The 23,216-nt window shown below is 56.1% G+C and overlaps 1 protein-coding gene across 1 annotated transcript; it reads left to right on the top strand.

Moving 5' to 3' along the window:
- The first annotated feature begins 6,114 nt into the window (after window positions 1–6,114).
- Window positions 6,115–14,391, top strand: LOC102447917 (lectin-like). Its single transcript, XM_075929125.2, has 6 exons — window positions 6,115–6,282; window positions 8,523–8,641; window positions 9,538–9,684; window positions 11,177–11,291; window positions 11,937–12,009; window positions 12,620–14,391. The coding sequence occupies exons 1-6, from the start codon at window positions 6,234–6,236 to the stop codon at window positions 12,633–12,635; spliced, it is 519 nt and encodes a 172-aa protein (XP_075785240.2). The 5' UTR covers window positions 6,115–6,233; the 3' UTR covers window positions 12,636–14,391.
- The last annotated feature ends 8,825 nt before the right edge of the window (window positions 14,392–23,216 follow it).

Genomic DNA, 23,216 nt, shown 5'->3' with positions numbered 1-23,216 from the left:
AGTCGTAGGTGGAACGGGCTGCGGGGGGTGACCCCAGCCAGCCCCTTTCACCTGCCTGGTGCTTGTCTCTTTTCTGTGTGTTTTACAAGCAGCAACCCCATTCCAGGCACACCCCCTTGTCCTGGCACAGTCAAGCCCTGCCCTTGCTTGGCGTTACGCTGAGGAGACGCTGCCTTCCCAGGTGCGTGGTTCCAGCTCTGACTGTTTCAGAGCAGACAGTTTCACAATTACACACCAGACAGGCACGGGGCCTGGAAGTGGGGGCAGGTCATAAACACCCCTGGGCCCGGCCGCTGTGCGGCACCCGCTCCTCGCCGCCGGCTGCGCTCAGCACGTTGGTGCAGTCACATGCCGGGAGGTTGTTCCCTGCCCGTGTGTCAGCTGCAGTTTCGTTTCAGCAGCCAGCTCGACGCACGTGAGGGCAGAGAGGCCGTGGCAGGCAGAGCCGGCTCGTGGGAGCAGCAGGAAGCCTGGGTGGGTGCCGGGGGTCTGCCCTGGCGGTGCCGGCTGGTTCCGGTTGCCCAACTATTTAGCCAACCAGGGTGGTTCCCCCTCCTTCCAAGAGATACTAATTCTACGGCCACCAATGGGAGGAGCAGGCGCGCGGCCCCATCAGCCAAGCAGGCCCCACTAATCAAATTGCTGGCAGGGCCTCGCTCTGAGCCTTGCAACACGGCACACGGGCCCCTGCGGTGCTGTGAGCGTGGCTGCTGTGACAACGCCGGCCACTCAGCTTTGCCCCGCTCCCTCCTGCCCCCTGACAGCGGGCCAGCGCCCTGCAGCACTGCCAGCCTCTGCCCTCCGCTGCAATGCCCAGAGGGAGACCCCAGACTCTAATCTCAGCCCAGTGCAGCCCTCCCCATCAGGCCCACCCCTTCGCATTGGGCTGGGGTGCTGTGATGCTGGGACAGGGTGGGCAGCAGGTGCGCTACGGGGGGCTCACGCACAAGCACCCTAAGTCCAATTTTAGCCAAGCACTTGGGCGGCTGCCCAGGAGAAATTCAGATGCCACCCAGCTGATTAGCAGAGCGCCCACAACCCAGCAGCCGGTGTTCCTATTGGTGGTGCACATCCACACGTGTCTTGGTGCGCAGAACAAAATGTATTCTGCACAGGGATGGAAAAAAGAGCGGGACCATTAGTAGTAATGTGAAAAGAGCCAGCCATGGGTCTAACTGGAGGTGGCACCCCCCACACAGGCAGGGGCATGCAGCAAAGACTCCAAAGTGCTCAGATATTGCATGGGGGGGGGGGGGCTGTGAACAATGACAGACCTCACTTCCTCAGAACCCCCCCTCCCCACCCCCACCCCAAACCCACCTGCAGGGAAGCAGAGCAGCGCTCGCCCCGGATCCGGACCCCCAATGGTTAACGCTGCCTCGTGCTGCTCCAGAGTATGTTTAAACAGGAATAAATCTCTCCCCTGCTGCCCCGTTACTTCCTCTTTCCCAGCCAGTGGCTTCCCCTTGCAGGACGGTTTCAGCAGAAGAGGTGCCTGGGCTGGGTTTCTAAAGGGGATGGGGGTGCAGGGGTATCCACTCCCAGCAGCCCTGCTTCCCGGGGAAAGTCCTGGCCACAGACAGGTTGGCAGGACTGCAACCGGGGGAGGAGGCGCTGGGGCATGCTGAGCCCAGGAGGTGGGGGCTGGGTGTCTGCATGGGCCTTCTCCCTGCACGCCCTGTGCTGTGTCCTGCAGGCGGGCACCAGGAGAAGGTGAAGAGTTGACTGGATCAGGCTCTATAGGTGCCTATATGGGAAGATGATTTCTTTTGTGTGATTTTTTTTTTTTTAAGTCCTAAAGAAGCAAACCCCCTATGACATGCAGAATGTCGCATGACGTCCAGCTCGGAGAGGCTACAAGCCCCCCCCTCCTTTCACAGGGGAGCCAATCAAAGTGATGCAGACCGGACAATGCGCACCTGGACGATGAGCCGCAGGCGCGATAAGCCCCATCAGTACGTCAGTCACGGAATTGGATTCAGTTCGCCGGTGTGCGCAGCGCGGCCCTGCCAAAGGGGAAGGAAACTTGGCATCCAACGTAAGAGTGAAAGTTCGCCGGGCCTTCTGCTTCCCACGACTTTCGGAACAGGTGCGCTTCCTCATCTGCATCAACATGCAACTTGGCTCAAGCCCTGGTGCAGGATTGGAGCTCTCGCTGCTTGGATGGTCTGGAGGCTGAGCTGGGTTCGACCACATCTCGTGCACAGTCTAGCTCATCCTGTGCCCTCCCCAGCCGCAGCGCTCCTCCCCCCTACAGGAACAAGCTGCGCTGGTTTTTGTCTTTTGCAATAAAGCTGATAAATACGACCGTCCGTCCCACCTCAGCGCAGGGGCCTGGACCCAATGGCTTCCCTCCCATTCTCCATTTCTGCAAGGCTGTAGCTTGGAAGCATTTGACAGTCCTGAGTCTATAGCCTGCCACTATCCAGCAAAACAAGTAAGCGCACACTTACATTGGAGGGGCACCCTTACTAGCAAGATTAACCATAGAATCCTACAACAGTAGCCCAGGAAAGGACCTCGAATGGTCACCCAGTCCTGTCCCTGGGGTGTTTGCAGCATCTCTGGGCTGTCCGTCACTCACCTGTCTGTATGCCTTACAATTGGTTTAGGAATTGTTTTAATAAAATATTCACGTAAAAGAAACTGTCTTCCCAATTCGGCACCTACAGAGCCTGACTGAGTCAACGCTTACCCTTCTCCGGCATAAACAAGCTTGACTGTGCTACTTGTCTACACAGCCCCCGACAGTGAACCCTTCGAGCCCAGGCTGATGGACTTAGGTTTGCAGGACTCACGTGATGGTGCTGAAAACAGCTGGGTGGATGTCACTTCGACTGGAGCTTGGACTCAGAAAGGTAGGGATTGGAGTGAGCTGCCCCTGCAACAGCTGAAGGCTGCTGTCTGCAGAGATTTTTATCACACCATCATGCAATTCTGGTGGGCTCGGGGGCTCACTGCTGGCTGGGTGGACACAAGCACATGCAAAGTGATGGAAACCACCACAAACAGGGCGGAAGGGTTGTGTTTCGTGGGGAGGGCTCTAGAATCCCTGGGGTTTGCAGCTGTTCTCCAGTGTGACGTTCTCAGCCACTTTCAGCTTTTTTTTTTTTTTTTTTTACCCGCATCTTTACAAATCAAACCCACAAGCAGAGCACAGGCCTGCAGCTAGTTTGAAAGAGTTTCACAATATCTTGGGCAATGTATTTTGCTTTACAACTTAATCCCAGGGAGAGAGAGAAAGCCCCTGAATTTTCCCAGCTACTTCCGCGAGTGACTCGTTTAACCAGTTCTGCGGCGGGTCTGGATCAGACTTCAGGCCCTGCTCAAACTCTGCAAAAAACCAAATCCAAACCCAGCCCACGTTGGTGTAATTATGTTAGTCAAAACCCCAGGCTTTTTAAATAGAGCCTTGCAGAGAAGTCTAGGGTCCAGTCATGCTAGCTGGGCGGGCAGGCAGACAGAGTAGAGTTGGTGAAAAGAAACTCATGACTGGGACACCCAAAATCTTGCAGCAAACCTGTTTAGAGGGCTCATTCCTTTAACCTCCCACTTCCCTGGTCCTTCTCATGTGAACAGAGACCAGCAACACCCGAAGTCTGGAGACGCAAACAATTCAATGTGTACTGGGGTTAGCTCCAGCCAGCATGAATCCAGATCCCTTGTTTTTTCCCTTGCTTTCCCACCCCCTTCCAGTTTGTTTGTAATACCGACAGTAATTTGTTAGGTCTACTTTATACTGCAATTTAATTAATCAATCCTACATGGTTAGCTAACCACTTCTATCCCACCCACTTCAATTGGTTTACATCCAGCAAAAGTAGATAGACAGGAGACAAACACAGCCCCAACTTTTGAGAAATGGGTCCTTGCCAGACAGAAAGCTCCCAATCTTTACATTTTCTAGAAATCTCCTAAACGCTTCCCTTTAGCTGGAGGTGTTAGATTGGATCCCTTTTCCATCAGCCACAAATTGCCTTATTTTGGTGTGGCTGGGTTGGAATGGGCCTCATTTCAATGTGACTGGTTTGGAATGGGCCGTATGACAATGTGACTGCAAAGAATAGATCAGGCAAATGCACCAAACTCACCGGGGTCCTTGAGGACTAAATTTGTAGAAGGCCCTTTAATCTTGCTGATACTGAATTTCAGAAGCTGCCAGTAGCTTTTAGAGCTCCCCCCGCTGAGGGTATGTCTATTCTGCAGTTTTTCTGGTAAAACGGCCATTTGCCCAGAAAATCTACACTTACGTCCACACTGCTATTGCGTTCTTTCGACAGAAAGTCGAAAGAACAGAGGGGGTTTTCCGACAGCAGTGAACTTCTTTCTACAAGGAAGAAGCCTTTTTCTGAAAAAGCTTTTTCGGAAAAAGGCGTGTGTGGACGTGGAAGAGCTTGTTTTTTTCGAAAGAAGAGGCCTCCAGGAAAAACCACAGGTGCGCCCTGGTGGCCACTCCATGCACAGTAATCACAACTGAAATGCGAGATAGCGCCCAATCAATGTGGACGTTATCTTTCGAAAAAGCAGATCGCTTTTTTGTAGTGTAGACGCTCTGTTTCGAAAAAAGATTTTCCAGAAGATCCGGAAAAGCGACTTCCGAAAGAAGCCTGCAGTCTAGACGTAGCCTTAGATCGTTCCACAGACAAGTTCTGCCATCTTCTTTTCTAGAGGCCCGTGTCAAGCGGCGGCCTGTTCCTCGCCTGCTCTTTACAACATCCCGAAGGGGAGGCCAATGGTAGTAGAGCTCACCTGACTGGGGACAGGCTGGGAGCTGGGCCTCTGTGTGTTGCCGAGGGAGTGACGTTTGGCTAAGCGATGCTTCTCTGAGCTCTTCAGGCAGGCTCGGTCACAGGCACAGAAAGGAGAGAGAGCAGCACAGTCACGCTTGACTCACCACGCAGTCCCCAACTGGGCCTTTTTTTAGGGCAGGTTTTACGTACAGCGCCTGTCTGGCCTTTCCCTGGATAGTTCAATGTGGTTACCTCAGAAATGGCCTCACTTTGGCCCTTCACGTGACTCCTTAGCCCGCTTGGGGGGCAGCAGGTAGACAAATGTCACGTGTTGACAGAAGCTGCCTCATGTCCATCTGCCCCCTCCAAGTTGTTCTCCTTGTTAGAAGCAGGCTGGGGAGGAGCTCGTCCCAAGGAGCATGCAACCCTGGCACTTTAAGACCGGAATTTTCCATTGCCGTCTTCCTGAGGTTTTCTCTTCTTCCCAGCTGTGCGGCCATACTGCCCTCCGCTCATGGCAAAGAAAGGGACGGCAGGGCATGGCTTGGCCGTTCCTCGGGTCCCAGGGAGATTTCCTTCTGCCTTCTCCCCCAACTCCCTGTCTGAAGACAGCCAGTACATTTGGCCAAGCACCATAAAGTGAGCAGCTCAAGGGCTTCCTTCACTGGTCTCTGTGAGGATGTGGGGAGTGGAGGGGAGGTTCAAAGGGGTCGCATGCAGAGGGGAGGCGCTTAGTGTCCCTGAGTGTCCCAGGTTTAACGAGGGGAGAGAGGGAGTTTGTGGTTACAGGGAAAGCCCAGGACTGGAGACTCCAGCGACTGGGGACCCGATGACCCGGAGACCCAACTCGGATGCCACAACTCGGTCTGGCCAGCGGACAACAGGCTGTGGAGAGAGGCCCTAGTGACCTGCCCAGCTGGTTCCAGACAGGGACGACCAAAGGACGGAGGAGAGGGGAGGCGGAGAAGAGAGGGGCCCAGCCGACCCTGTTACCTCGGCAGAAGACAAAGGACAGGGGAGGGGATATTGGAGGCTCAGGGGGCTTCTGAACTGGACAGGGAGAGTAGGCAGAGCCCACCCGGACTCCCCAAGGGGGCCCACAGCAGAGACAAGTGTGCTGAAGGCCCTGAGAGGCGCTGGCCTGGACCCCCAGAAGAGAGCAGCCTCCCCGGGGAAGGGGCTGCGGCAGAGGAGGGGATTCTGCCTGGGGACCGATGGGGAGTGTGGGCCGGACCTGGGAGCCGTGCCGGCCGCCCTGCAGAGAAGGGGTTAAGGCAGGGCTGCTGGAGCCAGCAGGGGGGCTGAGCTGAGCACAACACACCTCTCAGTCCGGGCAGCGGTGGGATGAGTCACTCAGGTGCTATATAAAGGTCTGACCCAAGACGTTCCTGCATCCGCCTGTGCCAGGTGTTAGGAGTCCAGCCCCAGAGCCTGCCCTGCAAGGTGCCTCTGCTCAGCAGCGGTGCTGCCGGTCTGTTCTCGCTGGCCCCGTCGTCCCCAGCGATGGATCCCAGGACAGCCCTCTGCCTCCTGCTCATGTGCATTGCCCCGGGTGAGTCGGCTGGAGCGTCCCTGCTGCTGATCCCCGTGTTCCCTGGGCGCCGACAGAGGGGCCTCCGGGAACCAGCGGGGAGGCTGGCCCTGGAGAGGCGTCTTCACCCTCGTCGTCGCTGCCCTGGCCTGGGGGGTGCCCAAGAGCCCGGGAACCCAGAGGCTGAGCTCTGCTCGCCCCAAGCTTGAGAGGTGGGAGGTGAAGCAGAGAGTGGTCGGCTCTCGTCTTCGCCCTTCCTCCCGCCCCAGCCTTGCGCCGGAGGGGAGACCTGGGGGGTGCGTCTGGGGCCACACACTGCCCCCAAGGTGGGAGGGGCCAGCCAACACCTTCCTCACCACTGCTGCCTGTGAGTGCGGGGTGGGGGGGTGGCCTCCTACTGTTGGCACACCCCACTGATCCCCCCGGCCGCCTGGGCTGGGGAAAGGGGCCGGGAAGGGCGGGGGTGGAGCAAGGGCATGGAGAGCTCGAATTGTTCTGGCTCTTCCTCAGGCTGAGGGGAGGGGGGACACATGGCCCCCCGCCCCCATTCCCCTGTCTCCAGTCACCTTTGCTTGCTGCTTCCTTTGTCACATGATCCCACTTGTGCCCTTTTCCGGGCATCCCTGCCTGGAATGATCTCCCTCTCCTGCACTAGGGATGTAAGAGTGTCGTCGATTAACCAATTCACCGGTAAGCAAAAGCATTTGCGGAAAACCATGCCAGTCTAGACGTAGCCACGCAGTTCCAATGCTATTACCCTTACGATTGTCAGACTGTCAGAGGTCTTGTCAGGGCCTCTTGCTTTCCCCACAGACAGGCGTTTACAATGCATCGGGTAGTAGGAACAGGTTGACCCCTTACTCAATCCGTCCCACGGATTAGATCTTCTACCCCCATATTTATACGAGACTTGGTCATTCTAATAATCTCTACCAATTAATTACATCTTGCGTAAGATACCTGTTATGCCAATATCTAGGATACATTTTGCTATGCCAAAAAATTGCAAACGCGCTTAATTAATAGCTTTTCGACTGTCTCTGGAATTTTTCTCTTATCAAAAATGGGATGTACTAGTACCAGGTTGTTTCTGGTCGTCTTGGCCTGATCTCGCTGTCCTGTACAAGTTAGGCATATTTGGGCAAGCACTCCTGACTCTCCCCCACCCTTTTTGGCCCCATCTGTGTGCGTGCACCAGACATGTATCGGGCCTAAGGTGGCTTTGTTAGAGATCCATACTTTGGACAAGGCCAGGACGAGGCCTAGCACAGCAGACGTTGTTGTTCTGGTCAAGGGAGGGCCGTCCAGGCTCCCCTACAGCCCCAGCTGGGGGGATAGACACCCAAAGAGACAAGCTTTCTGAAATAGATAGCGGAGAGCTTTTCCTTTCTTCACCCTTCTCCCCGCTGGCCCAATAGGATTATAGATCTACTGGTCCCCATCTCTGGCCCCTAGCTGCCCCCTGTGGTCATTCTGCAGTATAACTGTCCTTCCTGCAAGACCCTCCCTTTCCATTTTATGAGAAACAGTCAAATTCCAGGCACATCCCATTTTCCTGACACAACCAACCACAGACCTTGCTTTAAGTTAGGATAAGAAGACGCCGCCTACAAAACTGGTGTTCCTGGCACTTACCATGTAGGTGGAGCTCTGGAACAAGTAGACTCAGAGACAGATGGACAGACAGACAGAAGCACATTGCTAAAATATTTAGTAAGATGAAAAAAAAAACAAGTGGCAAACGAAGCAACCAGTGAAAATCATTAACAATCCCAGCGTCCACTCGCTCTTCTCCCCGCGTCAGGGTATTGATCCTGGTATGGTGGAGTCACCAGGTGATGCTGTTCCACATGGTCTTAGCGTATGAGCCAATGTACAGTCTTGGCAAATATGCCTTGTTCGATTTGTGATGCAATTACTTTTTTGGGGGGACAGGGGAAGGGGCTGTTGCAAAGGGCAGGAGGTTTTGTTGCTCCCTGGGAACCTAGCACTGGGAGGAGCAGGGGGATGAGCTGAGCACCCTGACAGAGGGACTTAGAAGTGTGCTGTTTGTGACCACCTCTGTTCCAAGACTGGTGCACAAAATGTAAACAAACAAGGTGTGTGTACTAAGAAACTGCTCAGATTAGGAGTCACTGATTTCTCCTGCAATGAGCAATTGGTGTAACACTTCCCTGCTTGTGGGATCAATGGGTGGGATAGGCTGCACGGATGTTTTATGCTCTTGCACACTCATTTCACTTTCCTTTTCTTGATGCTAGGTGCGTACTCTCAGGGGAACTGTCTCTGCGCTCGTGGCTTTTGTGACGAAGGCTGGGTGCAGTATAAAGACTCCTGCTATAAAGCTGTGATGACACCGAGAAAATGGGCCGAAGCTGAGGCAAGTCTGACAGCAGGGCCTAGCGGAAAGAGCTTGGGAGACAGGAGAGCTGGCTTCTATTCCCAGCACTGGTTTGCTGGGTGAGCTAGGGCCAGCCACTCCTCCTTTCTGGGCCTCAGTTTTCCCATCTGTAAAATGGGGATAAAGCTATTGATTTCCTTTGCAAAGTGCTGGGAGATGTTTAAGAGCACTCCGCCTCTGCTCCCACCTTTCTCCTAGTGCACAGAGTGCTTGGAGTCCCCTGGCTTGGGATCATCATGGATAGTTTGATTTACAGTGGCCTCTCACACATCTTTTCAGCATCACGAAGCACCTTATCTGCGCTAGCACATAATCCTCAGCCCCTCAGAGTGAGGCCTGGAGAGGGAGCAGCCCTCTCTCACAGAGATGCCCCCTAGGACTGATGCTGAGGGTGTGTCTACACTGCGGTTAATAGACACCTCCCACCCCAGCTCTGACTCTCTAAGCTGGGCTCAGCAGACATGGGCTCGCAAGATTAAAAATAGCTTTGTGTCTGTTGGGGCTTGGGCTGGCATCTGGGCTCTGAAACTTGGGATGCCACGCCGTGGACGCTGATTGATGTCTAAGTGCTTTGGTGATAGAAATGTAGCCGTGTTAGTCTGGGGTAGCTGAAGCAAAATGCAGGACAATGTAGCACTTTAAAGACTAACAAGATGGTTTATTAGATGATGAGCTTTCGTGGGCCAGACCCACTTCCTCAGATCTACTTGATCTGAGGAAGTGGGTCTGGCCCACGAAAGCTCATCATCTAATAAACCATCTTGTTAGTCTTTAAAGTGCTACATTGTCCTGCATTTTGCTTCTTCTAAGTACTTTGGGGCAGGGGTGCCGGTTGCAGCCACATGTGAGTTTTTTCCCTTGTGGTGCCTTTTCAGGTGGCATGTCAGAACCAGGGCAAGCACGCCCACCTGGCCTCCATCCACAGCGCGGAGGAGAATGACTTCATCTTTCATCTGATGGGCAAGCTGCAGGATTACACCAAAGGGCAGGCGTACTGGATCGGCGGACATGACACGTTCAAGGTACCTGCCTGTCTCCTGCATCGGGCACAGCCCCGAGAGTAGCCTCAGAGCAACCGCCAGAGAAGGGGGGGATCTGACTGGCATTGCTGCTTACACTGGGGTCACAGCTGTGGGGCTGAGGGTCTTCTTATGTGGGGGGCTTGTGATTGCAATCTGAAGAAGATTAGCCACAGAGGGCCCCCATTCTATTCCTGACTCTGCTGCTGGGATGGAAAGAACATAAGAGCGGCCACACTGGGTCAAACCAAAGATCCATCTACCCCAGTGTCCTGTCTGCCGACAGTGGCCAATGCCAGATGCCCCAAAGGGAGGGAACACAACAGGAAATCCTTATGATCCCTCCCCTGTCATCCGTTTCCAGCGAAACAGAGGCTAAGGACACCACTCCTACCCATCCTGGCTAATAGCCATTGATGGACCTAACCTCCATGAATCTAGCTAGCTCTTTTTTGAATCCTATTAAAGCCTGGTCTTCACCATAGCCTCTGGCAAGGAGTTCCACAGGTTAACTGTGCGCTGAGTGAAGAAAAACTTCCGTTTGTTTGTTTTAAACCTGCTGCCTATTCATTTCATTTGGTGACCCCTAGTTCTTACATTGTGGGAATAAATAAATAACTTTTCCTTATTCATTTTTTCCACACCAGTCATGATTTTATAGACCTCTATCAGATCCCTCCTTCATCTTCTTTTTTCTAAGCTGAAAAATTCTCTTCAATTCTCTTTAATTTCTCTTCTTATGGGAACCGTTCCAAACCCCTAATCACAAGCCTCTCTTTGGGCCTCAGTTTCCCCATGTGTAAAATTAGGGCCACTGACCTGCCTTGTAGAGTGTTCTGAGCTCTCATAACAAAAAGCTTAGAGAAAAGGTGTTACTCTCCCTGAGCTGCAAAGCATGCTGGGATACAGGTGGTAGAACAGTGTATTTCCACCTTCGCACGTCTGGCAGAGGGTACTTCCTGCTCTAAGTATCAGGCCCCACCTGCTGAGCTTGTGGGAGAGCTAGGGCTGGGCTGCATGCGGGGAAGGCGTGTTCGGATCAGGTGGAGGTGACACTGGCTATCAGAGCTGGTTCCAAGCCAGGTTGGCACTGCTCCTTCTGCCAGCCCGACAGTCCGAAGGAAGGCCCGGCACCTAGAGCCCTGCAGTGGGAATGGAGCATCCTGGGTCCTGGTCCTGTATCTGCCACTGCTCCCATGTCACCTTGGTGCAGTCACTTAATCTAGCCTGTGCTTAGTTTTCCTATCTGTAAAATGGGGAGGGCTCTTCCCCACAGCCTAGGGGTGGTGTGCGGCTGACTCTGGCGTTGCTGGAGGGGCTGCAATGAGGAAGGACATAGAGAATCGTACAGAAGAGCCTCTGCAGCTGGAGTCGTAGGGGCAGCTGAGGCGCTAGAGACAATGCTGATGCCTTAGCTGTGGCTGCTGCTCCATCTCCTCTCCCCCCAGCGCTCCTGGCCATTGGGTCCGTCACTAACCCCTTGCTCTCTCCCCAGGAGGGATCCTTCATGTGGACAGATGGTTCCGAATATGATTTCCAGAACTATGGTTCAGGCCAGCCCGATGGCCTCCCGGGAGAAAACTACCTGGGATCCTGGAGAGTGCAAAACGGTGCGAGTGTCGTCCTGGGGCGGGGCTGGTGCTTGGGGGCTCTATGTGGGCAGGGCTGGCTCCGTAGATCAACCCCCAGACTCTCGCCAGAAGGTCCTGTCCAGATTCAGTGCCCGCGAATGGCTGGAACAGTCGATCCAACCATTGGCTGTCTGGCCCCCAAGCCGAGCATAAGCCCTTGCTGATGGCTGGCCAGTTACTGGAGCCCTCCCCAATATGCCAGGATCAGAGATCGGCACATGCACATAGGCTGGAGGAGCGACAACCCTCAAGCACTGCGACCCACTTACAAAGCAAAGGTCACAAATGGAGCAGTGAGTGGTCCCCTCGGTCTCTACCTGGCCCTGTGTGTGATCGGGGACACGTGAGCTATAAGGGCGCTAGGGGAGCGTTACACCCAGTCTGCACCAGAGAAACTGGCAGTGTGAGAAGCCCGGCTGTCCTTAAGAGCCCTACTCAGTGCTATTAAGCTGGTGCCTCTCTGCCCAGATGCAGACTGGAGAGGGGGGAGTGACCATTTTTAGGGAAACTTCAAAAACAACAAATAGTCTGGTAGCTCTCTCATGCCAAGGACTTTCCAGTGCCCATTCCTGCCACTGGTTGCTTTGTTCCTGGGCTGATTGCTCCTGGCCGTGTCTCTTTCAGGCCTCGTCACCTGGAATGACTATGGCACCTCGTGGTCCTTCCCGTTCGTTTGCAAATACCCCCTGCGGCACAGGTACCCTCCAGCCCCACCCCTGGGCGGGCAATTCCTCCCACAGGGGAACTCTAGCAGTGGTTGAAGGTGTCCCGGGGATGGTTCAGCCCCCACCCTCCCGGGCCCTGTTGCTATTTACATGGCAGCTGTGCTCCGACTGTGCCAGGCGCTGTACAAACGCGTAGGAAGACACAGTCTCTGTCCCAGCCTGCTCCACATCCTGCCTGCCCGCCCTAGAGAGCTGCATCTCCAGGCTCCTTTTCCCATGGGTGGGTAACTCCTGCAAGTCGGGCATCTTCTTCCCAGGCTGAGATCCACCCGCTCAGGTGGGAGCCGTTACTGAAACTGGCCACACCGCAACTGGGAAAGACCCCGTAGCCAATGCCCAGCCCCCCTAAACCAGCCAGGGCGGCTGCCCTGGGGCCAGGTTGGGGTAGCACCTACCCCCTGAGCCAACCAGATCAGACCCTGGGGCCAGATCAGAACTGGAGCATCCTAGAGGGGAAAAGTCTCATGGGACCTGCTGGCACCAGAGCAGAGCCAGCCCCACCCCCTCCCCGCGAGGGGAAACATCTCCTCCACATCTGGGCACCACAACCAACAGCTGTTTCTCTTCCTCTTTTGCACGCAGCTGCCGGGAGTTCTGATAACAGGAAGTGGGGGACGACGCAGCCTGTATCGTGTGGCGGAGGCTGCGTCCCCTTCCTGCCCTGGAGCTGCACATCTGGAACCATTTACTGCTGTGCCCGGATCCCAGCTGGTGTCCTGGACAAAGAACGGGGCTCGGGGCTTGCTGGGAGTTTGGAACAACTGGGGGAAATGATTCATTTGCGAGTGAGCAGAAACAAGGGTTTAGAAAAGGGTCCCCTGCTCACGGAGTCACAATGGGCCCAGGGAACGTTCTGCTTTGCTTTTGGCCGTTTGCGAAGTCGGCCGGTCGGCTTGTTTTCCGTCCCAGGAAGGGCCCTTTCGGCAGGGCAGGTGGGGCCAGGCCAAACATTCCACCCCTTCCTGTTCCTTTCTTCCCTGGATTTGCTGAGTGTTGTGACCGATGCGATGTAGTGAGGCCAAACCAACGTGCCGCATGTTGTGGCTTCCCCACGCTTGCATTTAGGGCTGGCCTGAAAACTGTCCCCCAAATGCATTTCCCCCCTCCGGCCCAGCAGGCGGGCACCTGGAGGAGCCGCTGTCCACGGGGAGCCCACAGGGGAAAAAAGGAGGCCACGGCCCCTTTGGACTCGACAGCCTCCCAGCTGCATATGGTGGCATGTGTCCGTAGGGCAGCTGAGTGGATGTAAACCCGCTTAGAGGCGCATGGCTCTGAACCCGGCTAGTCTTTCTCCCTCCCCTTCTCCCCCCCACATCCTCCCTGGCAGCAGTGGGGGGAGGCAGAAAGAGGTGGCCCCTGCTCGCTGTGCTCCCCCAGCTGTGTCACTCTGTTCCTGCCAGGGAGTGCGGGGCCCAGTGCAACAGCGTTCGGGCGAGCAGAGCGAGCTGCCGCCATGTTGCTCTACTTCCCCCACCGCTGCCGAGGAGTACGGGGGAGGGAGGGCAGACTCCTGCTGCAGGCGCCAGGGCCCTCCCCTCTCTTGCTCCCGCCTGTGGCATTTGGGGCACATAGCCCCGGTGTCCCCCGCCCCGTGTCTCCCCCGTGGATCAGTAAGAAAGCTGCGCGCCCAGAGAGGGGATGTAGCTGTCACTGCCTGGCACCTGGCACGTGGGGGACCGGTCCGTGTCCCGGGTGCTACCGTAATACACCTAAGAAATAATAAGTTCCGTGGCAACGTGGCACCGTTCCACTGCCGAACAGTTGATGTTTGTAACCCCCCAAGTGAGGGGCCCCCCCGACTCCCCCTCATCGCCAGTGACCTTTGGCTAAACAGCAGGGACAGTTGGGGAACATCCCATCACCTGCTCACCCGGCCCAACCCGGCCGTATCCACATCAGGCAGGTCGGGGCGGGTGGAAAGGGGGAGCCAGGCCATCGCCCCTGGTAACAGGAAAAGCCTTGACTGTTTAAAGACTTCGGCGGAGCGCTCTCCGTCTGGCAAGGCCCCACTGACCAATGGCTGGGGTTGTGAAAGCCTCGTTTCTGCATTCGTTCATCTTTACGGCCCCTACTGCTCTGTGGCGCATCTGTCTGGTCTCTGGTTCCTGGATTCTTTCTTTCTGCTGGCTAATTAATGTTGCTGGGTGTAAACCAACAAAGGTGGCGGGGTATAATTGGTTAGCTAATCTTGTTACAGTACGTTAGGGCTGGTTAATTAAATGGCAGTAAATGATGGTTAAGGGGTAGCTGGGCATGTTACTATATAAACAAGAAGGAGGTTGGGGGGAAAAGGAAAAAGAAAATTGGATCCATGCTGGCTGGAGCTGACCCCAATACACACTGAATTGTTTGCATCTCCGGTGTGGCTGGTCTCTGTTCGCAGGAGAAGGAGCAGGGCGGTGGGAGGGGAAGGATAAACCCTCTAACATCTCTGCGCCCCGGCTCTGTCCCGGGGTTGGGGCACCAGGGCGGCTGTTTTCTTTCTCTTTACCAGCTGTTAGAAGCCCCGGGGGTCTCAGCCGCCACTAGAAGGTGCTTTTGTGCCTGCCGGGTGCTGCTAATGCCAGACCCGTTTCCTTGCGCAGCCGGAGGGTAGAGGAAGGGCTGAAGCTGGGCCGGGGAGGGGAGCTGAGTGCGCTCTGGCTGGGCAGCTCTTGACAACCAGGACGTGGTTCCTGCTGCCTCGTTGCCTGGCCGGGCCCCGCTTCCTGTGTCCCTCGCTTCCAGGCCCTGCCCAAGGCAGCCGCAGTTTGCCCTGGCCCAGCCAGGAGCCCTGGAGGGACGCGCTGTCTGTACAGGCGCCAGCTGGGAATTCCCTCCCAGGACTGCAAGGAACTTTCAGGCTCTAGCGGCTGAAGCGCCACGGAGCCAGGTCCAAAGAGATTTCGGTGCCCAACTCCCATGGGTTGCAATGTGAGTTAGGTGCCCACGCACCTCTGACAATCTAGGCCTTAGAACAGCCGCCCCATAGGCCTGGAAGTAGCGGGGATCTTTGCTGAGGGGCTCCAGAGGGTTTTCTTGTTGCATTTGACCTGGTTGCAGCCAGGAGAGCCGACAGCCACGCTGGGACCCTGGGCCAGGTGGAGGGGGCCCATCTTTATGTTCTTGAAAGGGGTGGGACCTCAGGCAGAAGGGGCAGAGCCTCAGGCAGAAGGGGCGGGGTCCAGGTAGAGGGGGTGGGGCTGAGGGTACCTGTCCTCCCCCTCATACAGTCTGCAGCATGCCACAAAGCAACCTCGTCTCCACAGGCAGCCCTAAGAGCAGTCTGGGAACAGAGATGCTAACGCTGCAGCCTTCAGGCCTGGTTTTCAATGGCTGGTGGAGTCTGCTACTGCCCACCCCTCTTCTCCGCCACCTCGCCTCTCAGAGGTACTTTCCCCGTGGAGAGCGAGGGGGGAGCGTGGCCTAGGAGTCGGAGCATGAGACAGGTCTGGAGAGACCTGCACCTCTGCCACTGGCTTCCTGGCCTGGGGCACCTCACCCCACTGATTGTACCTCCATTGTCCTCGTACAGAGCGGGCCGGGGTGCCTTAGGGCTGCTGCTTCAGGGACCCTGGCCTGTGCCACCACCATGTGGCCACTGCCTGTACTGCCCTGACCCCTCAGGCCACCTGCACCCTGGGTTCCTTGGGGAGCCCCAGGCCTGCGGTTTGGGGCCTGGTGTCTCCTCACGGCAATGGGGTGGCTGCCCAACCCCTCCCCCTGCCTCACACTTCTCAGAGGGGGGTTAGTTCCCCCTTGATCCCGAACAGGCTGGGCCGGGGCGACAGGCGAGATGTGACACTGCCGTGTCTCTCCAAGATCTGTGGGCCTGCCCTCCCCAGCCCAGGGGCCACATTTCAGCCGTGCGCGGAGCAGTGAAGGTCAGCGGGGAGCAACCCCCGCCCGAAACTCACAGAGCGATGATGTCACTCTGTTGTCCCACAGGACAATTTTTGTACATATATAAAGAGAGAGAGAAAACAAGAACACGGATCACAAATCACATTTTAAGAAAAAGCAAATGATTCTATTTTGTATTCGATTATAATATTGATTTTAAAACGAAAAGCAAAATTATAACCCTAACATTGACCTTCCGAGGTCTCTTCCAGTTCTATGATTCTATTTTTATAATAGTTTTAAATGAAACAATTTAAATTATTTTATAATAATAACGATAAACATTTACATCGATTTTGATCTCTCTCTTTATATATATAAAAAAATTGTCCTCTGGGCCGACAGAGTGACATCATCACGTCACTCTGCATCCACAGGAGCCACGTCCCACCCACTCCCAGCATGGCCCTTCCCAAGGCCCACTTGAAGGGCAGGGGCTGCCTACAGCCCGGCCTGCCCCTCCCCTTCCCAGTGGCGGAGGGAGATCCAAGCCTGGCAGGGCTTGAGTCCAGCCCGTCCTGGCCCCACCCTGCAAGTGGGATGGCAAAGAGCCAGGACTGAGGGAGGACAGGGCAAGAGGTGGGGCGGCTGTGAGGCCAGGCCCTCGCTGGCCAAAAGGGGGGTTGGTGAATGTAGCAAACAGGGGGTGCAGCCCCCTAGGGTATGTCTACACTACAAAGTTAATTCGAACTAACAGCCATTAGTTCGAATTAACTTTGATAGGCGCTACACAGGCAAACCGCTAGTTTGAACTTAATTCAAACTAGCGGAGCGCTTAATTCGAACTAGGTAAACCTCATTCCACGAGGACTAACGCCTAGTTCGAATTAACTAGTTCGAATTAAGGGCTGTGTGGCCACTTAATTCGAACTAGTGGGAGGCTAGCCCTCCCCAGCTTGCCCTGGTGGCCACTCTGGCCAACACCAGGGAAACCTGTCTGCTACCCTCCTGGCCCCGGAGCCCTTAAAGGGGCACGGGCTGGCTACGGTGCCCGTGCCGGGTGCAAGCCTGCCAGCACCCAGCCAGCAGACCCTGCACCTGGCACGGCACGAGCCAGCCACCCGCTGCCACCCAGCCCTCCCCCTCTTCCCGGGACCAGGCTGGCGGCTCCCAGGAGCCTGCCCTGGGCTGCAAGAGGCGGGTGCCTGCCTGGTCTAGTGCAGAGATCCCGGACCTCATCTAGGTTTGGGGGGAGGCCTCCAACGTCCATGACCTCTGTGGCAAGGAGTTCCACAGGTTGACTATTTGCTTTGTGAAGAAGAACTTTCTGTTATTCGTTTGAAGCCTGCTACCCGTTCATTTCATTTGGTGTCCTCTAGTCCTTCTATTATGGGAACTAATGACGAACTTTTCTTGATGCACCCTCTCCACCCCACTCATGCTTTTATAGACCTCTATCATATCCCCCTACAGTCTCCTCTTTTCCAAACTGAAAAGTCCCAGTCGCTTTAGCCTCTCCTTATATGGGACCCGTTCCAAACCCCTAATCATTTTAGTTTCCCTTTTCAGAACCCTTTCCAAGGCCAAAATATCTTTTCTGGGGTGAGGAGCTCACATCTGTACACAGTACTGAAGATATGGTACTGTAAGTACTGTAGTGCATAGTTTTACACTTCCCCTCCTCCTCCTTCCCCTGGCTTACCCCTTCCAGCTCCCTCCTCCTAGGTTTCCCCCTCCCCTCTCCCACCCTCTCTCTTCCCCTCTCCCACCTCCTTTTCCCAGTCTCCCCAGAGATTAATCCCCTCCCCAACCCCAGTTTTGTTAAATAAAGAGAGTTTCTATTTTTGAACACACATGCCCTTTATTTTGTACATCAGCAAGGGGAGCTAGGGAGGGGTAAGTGGAAGGAGGTGAGGGAGGAATGGGGTACGAGCCCCCGATGGGGAGGACTGGGGTGGCTCTGCGGGCTCCTTGGGGTGGAAGCCCCAAACCCCCGAATTCCCCTCCTGCACCCCCTACTCCCGCCACCCCTCCTGCGCCCACCCGGGGAAACTGACCCGCATGCAAGGAGCATCTGGGGTGGCTCATTCCCCAGCCCCTTGGGGGACCCAGAGGAGTGTTTGGGGGGCAGCACTGCCAGGCGCTTTGGGCTTCGCTGCTCCTCCCCCCAATGGCCTTCCCCATGGGGAGGAGCAGGGAAAATTCTGGGTGTTGCCCCCAGGCGTCGCCCCTGTGAGTTTTGGGTGGAGGTCGCTCCCCGCTGTCCCTCACTGCTCCGGACATGGCCGAAATGTGGCCCCTGGGCTGGGGCGGGCAGGCCCACAGATCTTGGAGAGACACGTCAGTGTCACATCTCGCCTGTCGGCCTGGCCCAGCCTGTTCGGGATCAAGGGGGAACTAACCCCTCTCTGAGAAGTGTGAGGCTGGAGGAGGGGTTGGGCAGCCACCCCATGGCCGTGAGGCGGAGAGGATACGCCAGGCCCCAAACCACAGGCCTGGGGCTCCCCAAGGAACCCAGGGTGCAGGTGGCCTGAGGGGTCAGGGCAGGACAGGCAGTGGCCACATGGTGGCGGCACAGGCCAGGGTCCCTGAAGCAGCAGCCCTAAGGCACCTTGCAGAGCAGGCCAGCCTCGCCCGGCCGGCTCTGTACAGGGGATGCAGACAAACAAAGTGGTGGCGTGAGGTGCCCCAGGCCAGGAAGCCAATGGCCCAGTCTCGTGCTCCGACTCTTAGGCCACGCTCCCCCCTCGCTCTCCACAGGAAATGTGCCTGCAAGAGGCGAGATGGCGGAGAAGAGGGGTGGGCGGCAGCAGGCTCCCCCAGCCATTGAAAACCAGGCCTGAAGGCTGCAGCGTTAGTGTCTCAGCTCCGGCCTGAGGGCTCTGCTGGTCCCATGGGGCTGGGACCCAGGCCCCTCTGTTCGTACAAACGGCTGCACGTCCGGACGGCTTTTAGGGCTGCCTCTGGAGGTGAGGTTGCCGTGCAGCATGCTCCAGACATTGCCCGTGGGGTGGAGGGGAAACAGCTGCCGTCAGCCCCACCCCCTTTGCCTGGGCCCCTCCCCTTTTACCTGAGGCCCCGCCCCTTCCAAGAACGCAAAGACGGGCCCCCTCCACCTGGCCCAGGGACCTGGCGTGGCTGTTGGCTCCCCTGGCTGCAGCCGGGTCAAATGCCACAAGAAAACCCTCTGCTAGAGTTGCCAGGTGTCTGGTTTTCTACCGGGCAGTCCAGTTTTTGCACCCTCTGTCTGGTAAAAAAATTCAGAAAATACTGGACATATGTGCAGTGTCTGGTATTTTCTATTTTTCAGGCTGGGCACTGGACGGAAGCCAGGCGGGAGCTGGGGGAGTGCCTGGGAGGAGGGCCACGATCGGCGCTGGGAGCCTGTGGTTGCATGCAGAAGCTGGGCGAGGGCGGGGGGAGTGGAGTGGCTGGGAGGCAGGGCGCGATCCGTGCTGGGAGCCCTCAGCTGATTGCATCCAAGGAGGAGAGTCGCCGTGGGGAGGGGGAGAAGCCCCGTCCCTGCTCCTGAGCGCTGTTCCAGCGCGCTGTGGCGCCGTAGTCCAGGAGAGTCGCCGTGGGGAGGGGGAGAAGCCCCGTCCCTGCTCCTGAGCGCTGTTCCAGCGCGCTGTGGCGCCGTAGTCCAGGAGAGAAGCCCGCAGGTGCTGGTGCGTTGCGTTTAGGCGCCTTCCATGGGCGCTCAGCCAAAACCGACAGGGGTGGAATTTCTGCTTCTTCCCACGGGGACACCCAAAGACCTGACTAGGGGGGAGTCATAGTGCAGACGTGGCCCCGTGTGAGCCAATGGCCGTCCAGAGGCAAGGACACAAATTTCGACACCGGGCTGAAGGCGACAGCCGCTTGGCCCTCAGTTGGCAGCAGCTGCGCCTGTCCCACCGGTCGGGCCCGGCTCCGAGCCTTGCAACACGGCGCACGGGCCCCTGCGGTGCTGTGAGCGTGGCTGCTGGGACAACGCCGGCCACTCAGCTTTGCCCCGCTCCCTCCTGTCCCCTGACAGCGGGCCAGCGCCCTGCAGCACTGCCAGCCTCTGCCCTCCGCTGCAATGCCCAGAGGGAGACCCCAGACTCTAATCTCAGCCCGGCGCAGCCCCCCCCCCATCAGGCCCACCCCTTCGCACTGGGCTGGGGTTAGAGTTGTGATGCTGGGACAGGGTGGGCCGCAGGCGCGCTACCGGGATCCAGGCACAAGCCTCCTAAGTCCAATTTCAGCCAAGCACTTGGGCAGCTGCCCAGGAGAGATTCAAAGGCCACCCAGCTGATTAGCAGAGCACCCACTGCCCAGCAGCCTGTGTTCCTACTGGTGGTGCACATCCACACGTGTCTTGGTGCGCAGAACAAAATGTATTCTGCACAGGGATGGAAAAATGAGAGGGACCAGGAGAAGGTGAAGAGCTGACTCGATCAGACTCTATAGGTGCTCCATCAGGCTCTATACGTGCCTATATGGGAAGGAGATTTCTTTTCCGTGATGTTTTCTTTTTAATTCATAAAGAAGCAAACTCTCTGACGTGCCGAATGTCGAATGACGTCCAGCTCAGAGAAGCTACCAAACCCCCCCCTCATTTCACAGGGGAGCCAATCAAAATGATGCAACTCCTCCTCTTGGAACTGAAGACTGGGCAAGGCGCACACGCACGATGAGCCACAGAAGCAATAAGCCCCATCAGTACGTCAATCACAGAATCGGATTCAGTTCGCCGGTGCATGCAATGTGGCCCCGCCAAAGGGGAAGGAAACTTGGCATCCAACGGAAGAGTGAAAGTTCACCAGGCCTTCTGCTTCCCACGACTTTCGGAACAGGTGCGCTTCCTCATCGGCGTCAACGTGCATTTCGGCTCAAGCCCGTGTGCAGTATCGGAGCTCTCGCTGCTTGGATGGTCTGGAGGCTGAGCTGGGTTCGACCACATCTCGTGCACAATCTAGCTTACTCTGTGTCTTCCCCAACCACAGCGCTCCTTCCCCCCTCCCCCCCCCCCCCCCCCCCCCCCCCCCCCCCCCCGGAACAAGCTGCACTGGTTTTTGAATTTTGCAGTAATGCTGAGAAATACGATCGTCAGTCCCACCTCAGCACAGGGGTCTGGACCCAATGGCGTCCCTCCCAGTTCTCCATTTCTACAAGGCTGTAGCTTGGAAGCATTTGACGGCCCTGAGTCAATAGCCTGCCCCTGTCCGGCAAACTAGTAAGCGCACACTTACATTGGAGGGGCTCCCTTAGTAGAAAGATTAACCATAGAATCCTATGTCAAAGTCAGACACACGACTCACAGATTTGTCAGACCACTCTGTTTATTAGCAACGCCGCTCTGCTAATACACCCAGAAAATGTGAGCCCCATGCAAGGCTCAAACCCCTTGATTTATACAGACAAAAGCAAGCCAACTTAACAAGATTAAATGGGGCAAAACTTCACATGATCAGTATGAGTCTAGTCAAGTATCTTCATTTCCACATGAAGCACACAGCAATCTCCTGTCCATATCTCTCTGGCTACCTCAATTACTTTCTACCTAACACCTAATATTCCTTTTCCTGTTATCCCAGGCACACCTGGCTTCATTCTAATCTGCATACCTACAAACATAATCATCTCGTTCCTGTTCAGAGACAAACAGTATTCCTTCAACTTATGCAGTTATTACAGTATATTTCATCTTTCTTTTACAGTATAATTCTTTCTACTTTCACGCCTAGAACACTAGCACTGGAAAGGACCTCGAGAGGCCACCAAGTCGAATCACTGTGGTGTTCGGAGCATCTCTGTGCCATACGTCACTCAACTGTCTCTATGCCTCAGAATTGGTTTATGAATTGTTTTAATAAAATATTCACGTAAAAGAAATTGTCTTCCCATGTAGGCACCTACAGAGCAGGGGGCAGGAGAATGGGGGTGTCAGGGCCTGGGAGGGGGGAGAAGCCAGGGCCAGGACCTGAGTGTTTGTAGTGTTGCCAGGTGTCGGGTATTTTCACCTCCTGCCAGGGAAAAAACCCCAGAAAATACTGGACATTTTACGTGTCCTGTATTTTCTGATTTTTTTTACCGGACTGTCCGGGTCAATACCGGACACCTGGCAACCCTGTCTATCAGGGTTTGGGTGCAGAAGGTCACTGGCGTCGAGGTCTGGGGTGCAAGGGAGGGCGTGGGGTCTGAGAGGGAGTATGAGTGGAAGAGGAAGTTGTGATCTGGGCAGTGGGTTGGGTGCAGGAGCGGGGAGGGGGTGTGGGTGCAGGAGAGGATTCTGACCTGGGGGAGGAGTGTAGCAGAGGGTACAGAGTCTGGGAGGGAATTGTGACCGGGGGCAGGGGGTGCAGAGGGTTTGGGTGGTGCCCTGGGACAGGAGAGGCTGGTGACCTGAGGCAGGGAGCTGGGGTGTGGGAGGTGGGATGCCAGATGCAGGCTCTGGCTGGGAGGTCTTTATGGAGGTAGCTCCCAGCCAGCAGCCCCAGCACTCAAAGCAGCTGGCTGCTCCATGTGGCTCTCTGCGCTGTGTGCAGGGTGGGGTGAGGTGGAGGCTTTGCACACTGCCCCTGCCCCAGCACAACCTCTCAACCCTACCTGGTGTCTCCTCTCTGCCTCACAGCCATGGGATGGCTGCCCAACCCCTCCCCCTGCCTCACACTTCTCAGAGAGGGGTTAGTTCCCCCTTTATCCCCACCTGGGGCCGACAGGCGAGATGTGACACTGACGTGTCTCTCCAAGATCTGTGGTCCTGCCCTCCCCAGCCCAGGGGCCACATTTCAGCCATGCCCGGAGCAGTGAGGGACAGCGGGGAGCGACCCCTGCCCGAAACTCACAGAGGCGACGCCTGGGGGCGACACTCAGAATATTCCCTGCTCCTCCCTGTCGGGGGCCTTTGTGGGGAGGAGCAGTGATGCCCGGAGCACCTGGCATAGGTACCCCCCAAACACTCCTCCGGGCCCCCCAAGGGGCTGGGGAATGAGCCACCCCAGGTGCTCCTTGCATGCAAATCAGTTTCCCCATGTGGGTGCAGGAAGGGAATTCAGGGGTTGAGGGCGTAGTGATTTGTATAGGGCAAAAGGCAACACGCCGCGTTCATTGGGAATACATTGGCAAAGCAGTTAGCAGACGCTTACCCAGACAGACAGACAGACACGCTGTTCCGCTAACCGATGGTCTATTGGCCAGTTTACGGTCTGGGGATTGATTATGGGCAGAGGAGCGGGGGTTTCTCAATCTGGGACGATGCTTTAGTTTGGGCAGGACATTTTTAAAGTTGTATGGTAGATTTTTTATTGGGATTAGCAAGATTTGTATTATTATGGTGTTTATTTGATGGATGTTTGTTGGTTTTACTTGGTTTGGTTTGGTTTTGGTTTTG

Source organism: Pelodiscus sinensis, chromosome 5 (genome assembly GCF_052426305.1).
Source record: "Pelodiscus sinensis isolate ZL-2025 chromosome 5, ASM5242630v1, whole genome shotgun sequence".
In the NCBI taxonomy this organism is placed as follows: domain Eukaryota; kingdom Metazoa; phylum Chordata; order Testudines; family Trionychidae; genus Pelodiscus; species Pelodiscus sinensis.
The sequence above is the reverse complement of the archived record's forward strand: the minus strand, read 5'-3'. Positions and strand labels throughout refer to the sequence as shown.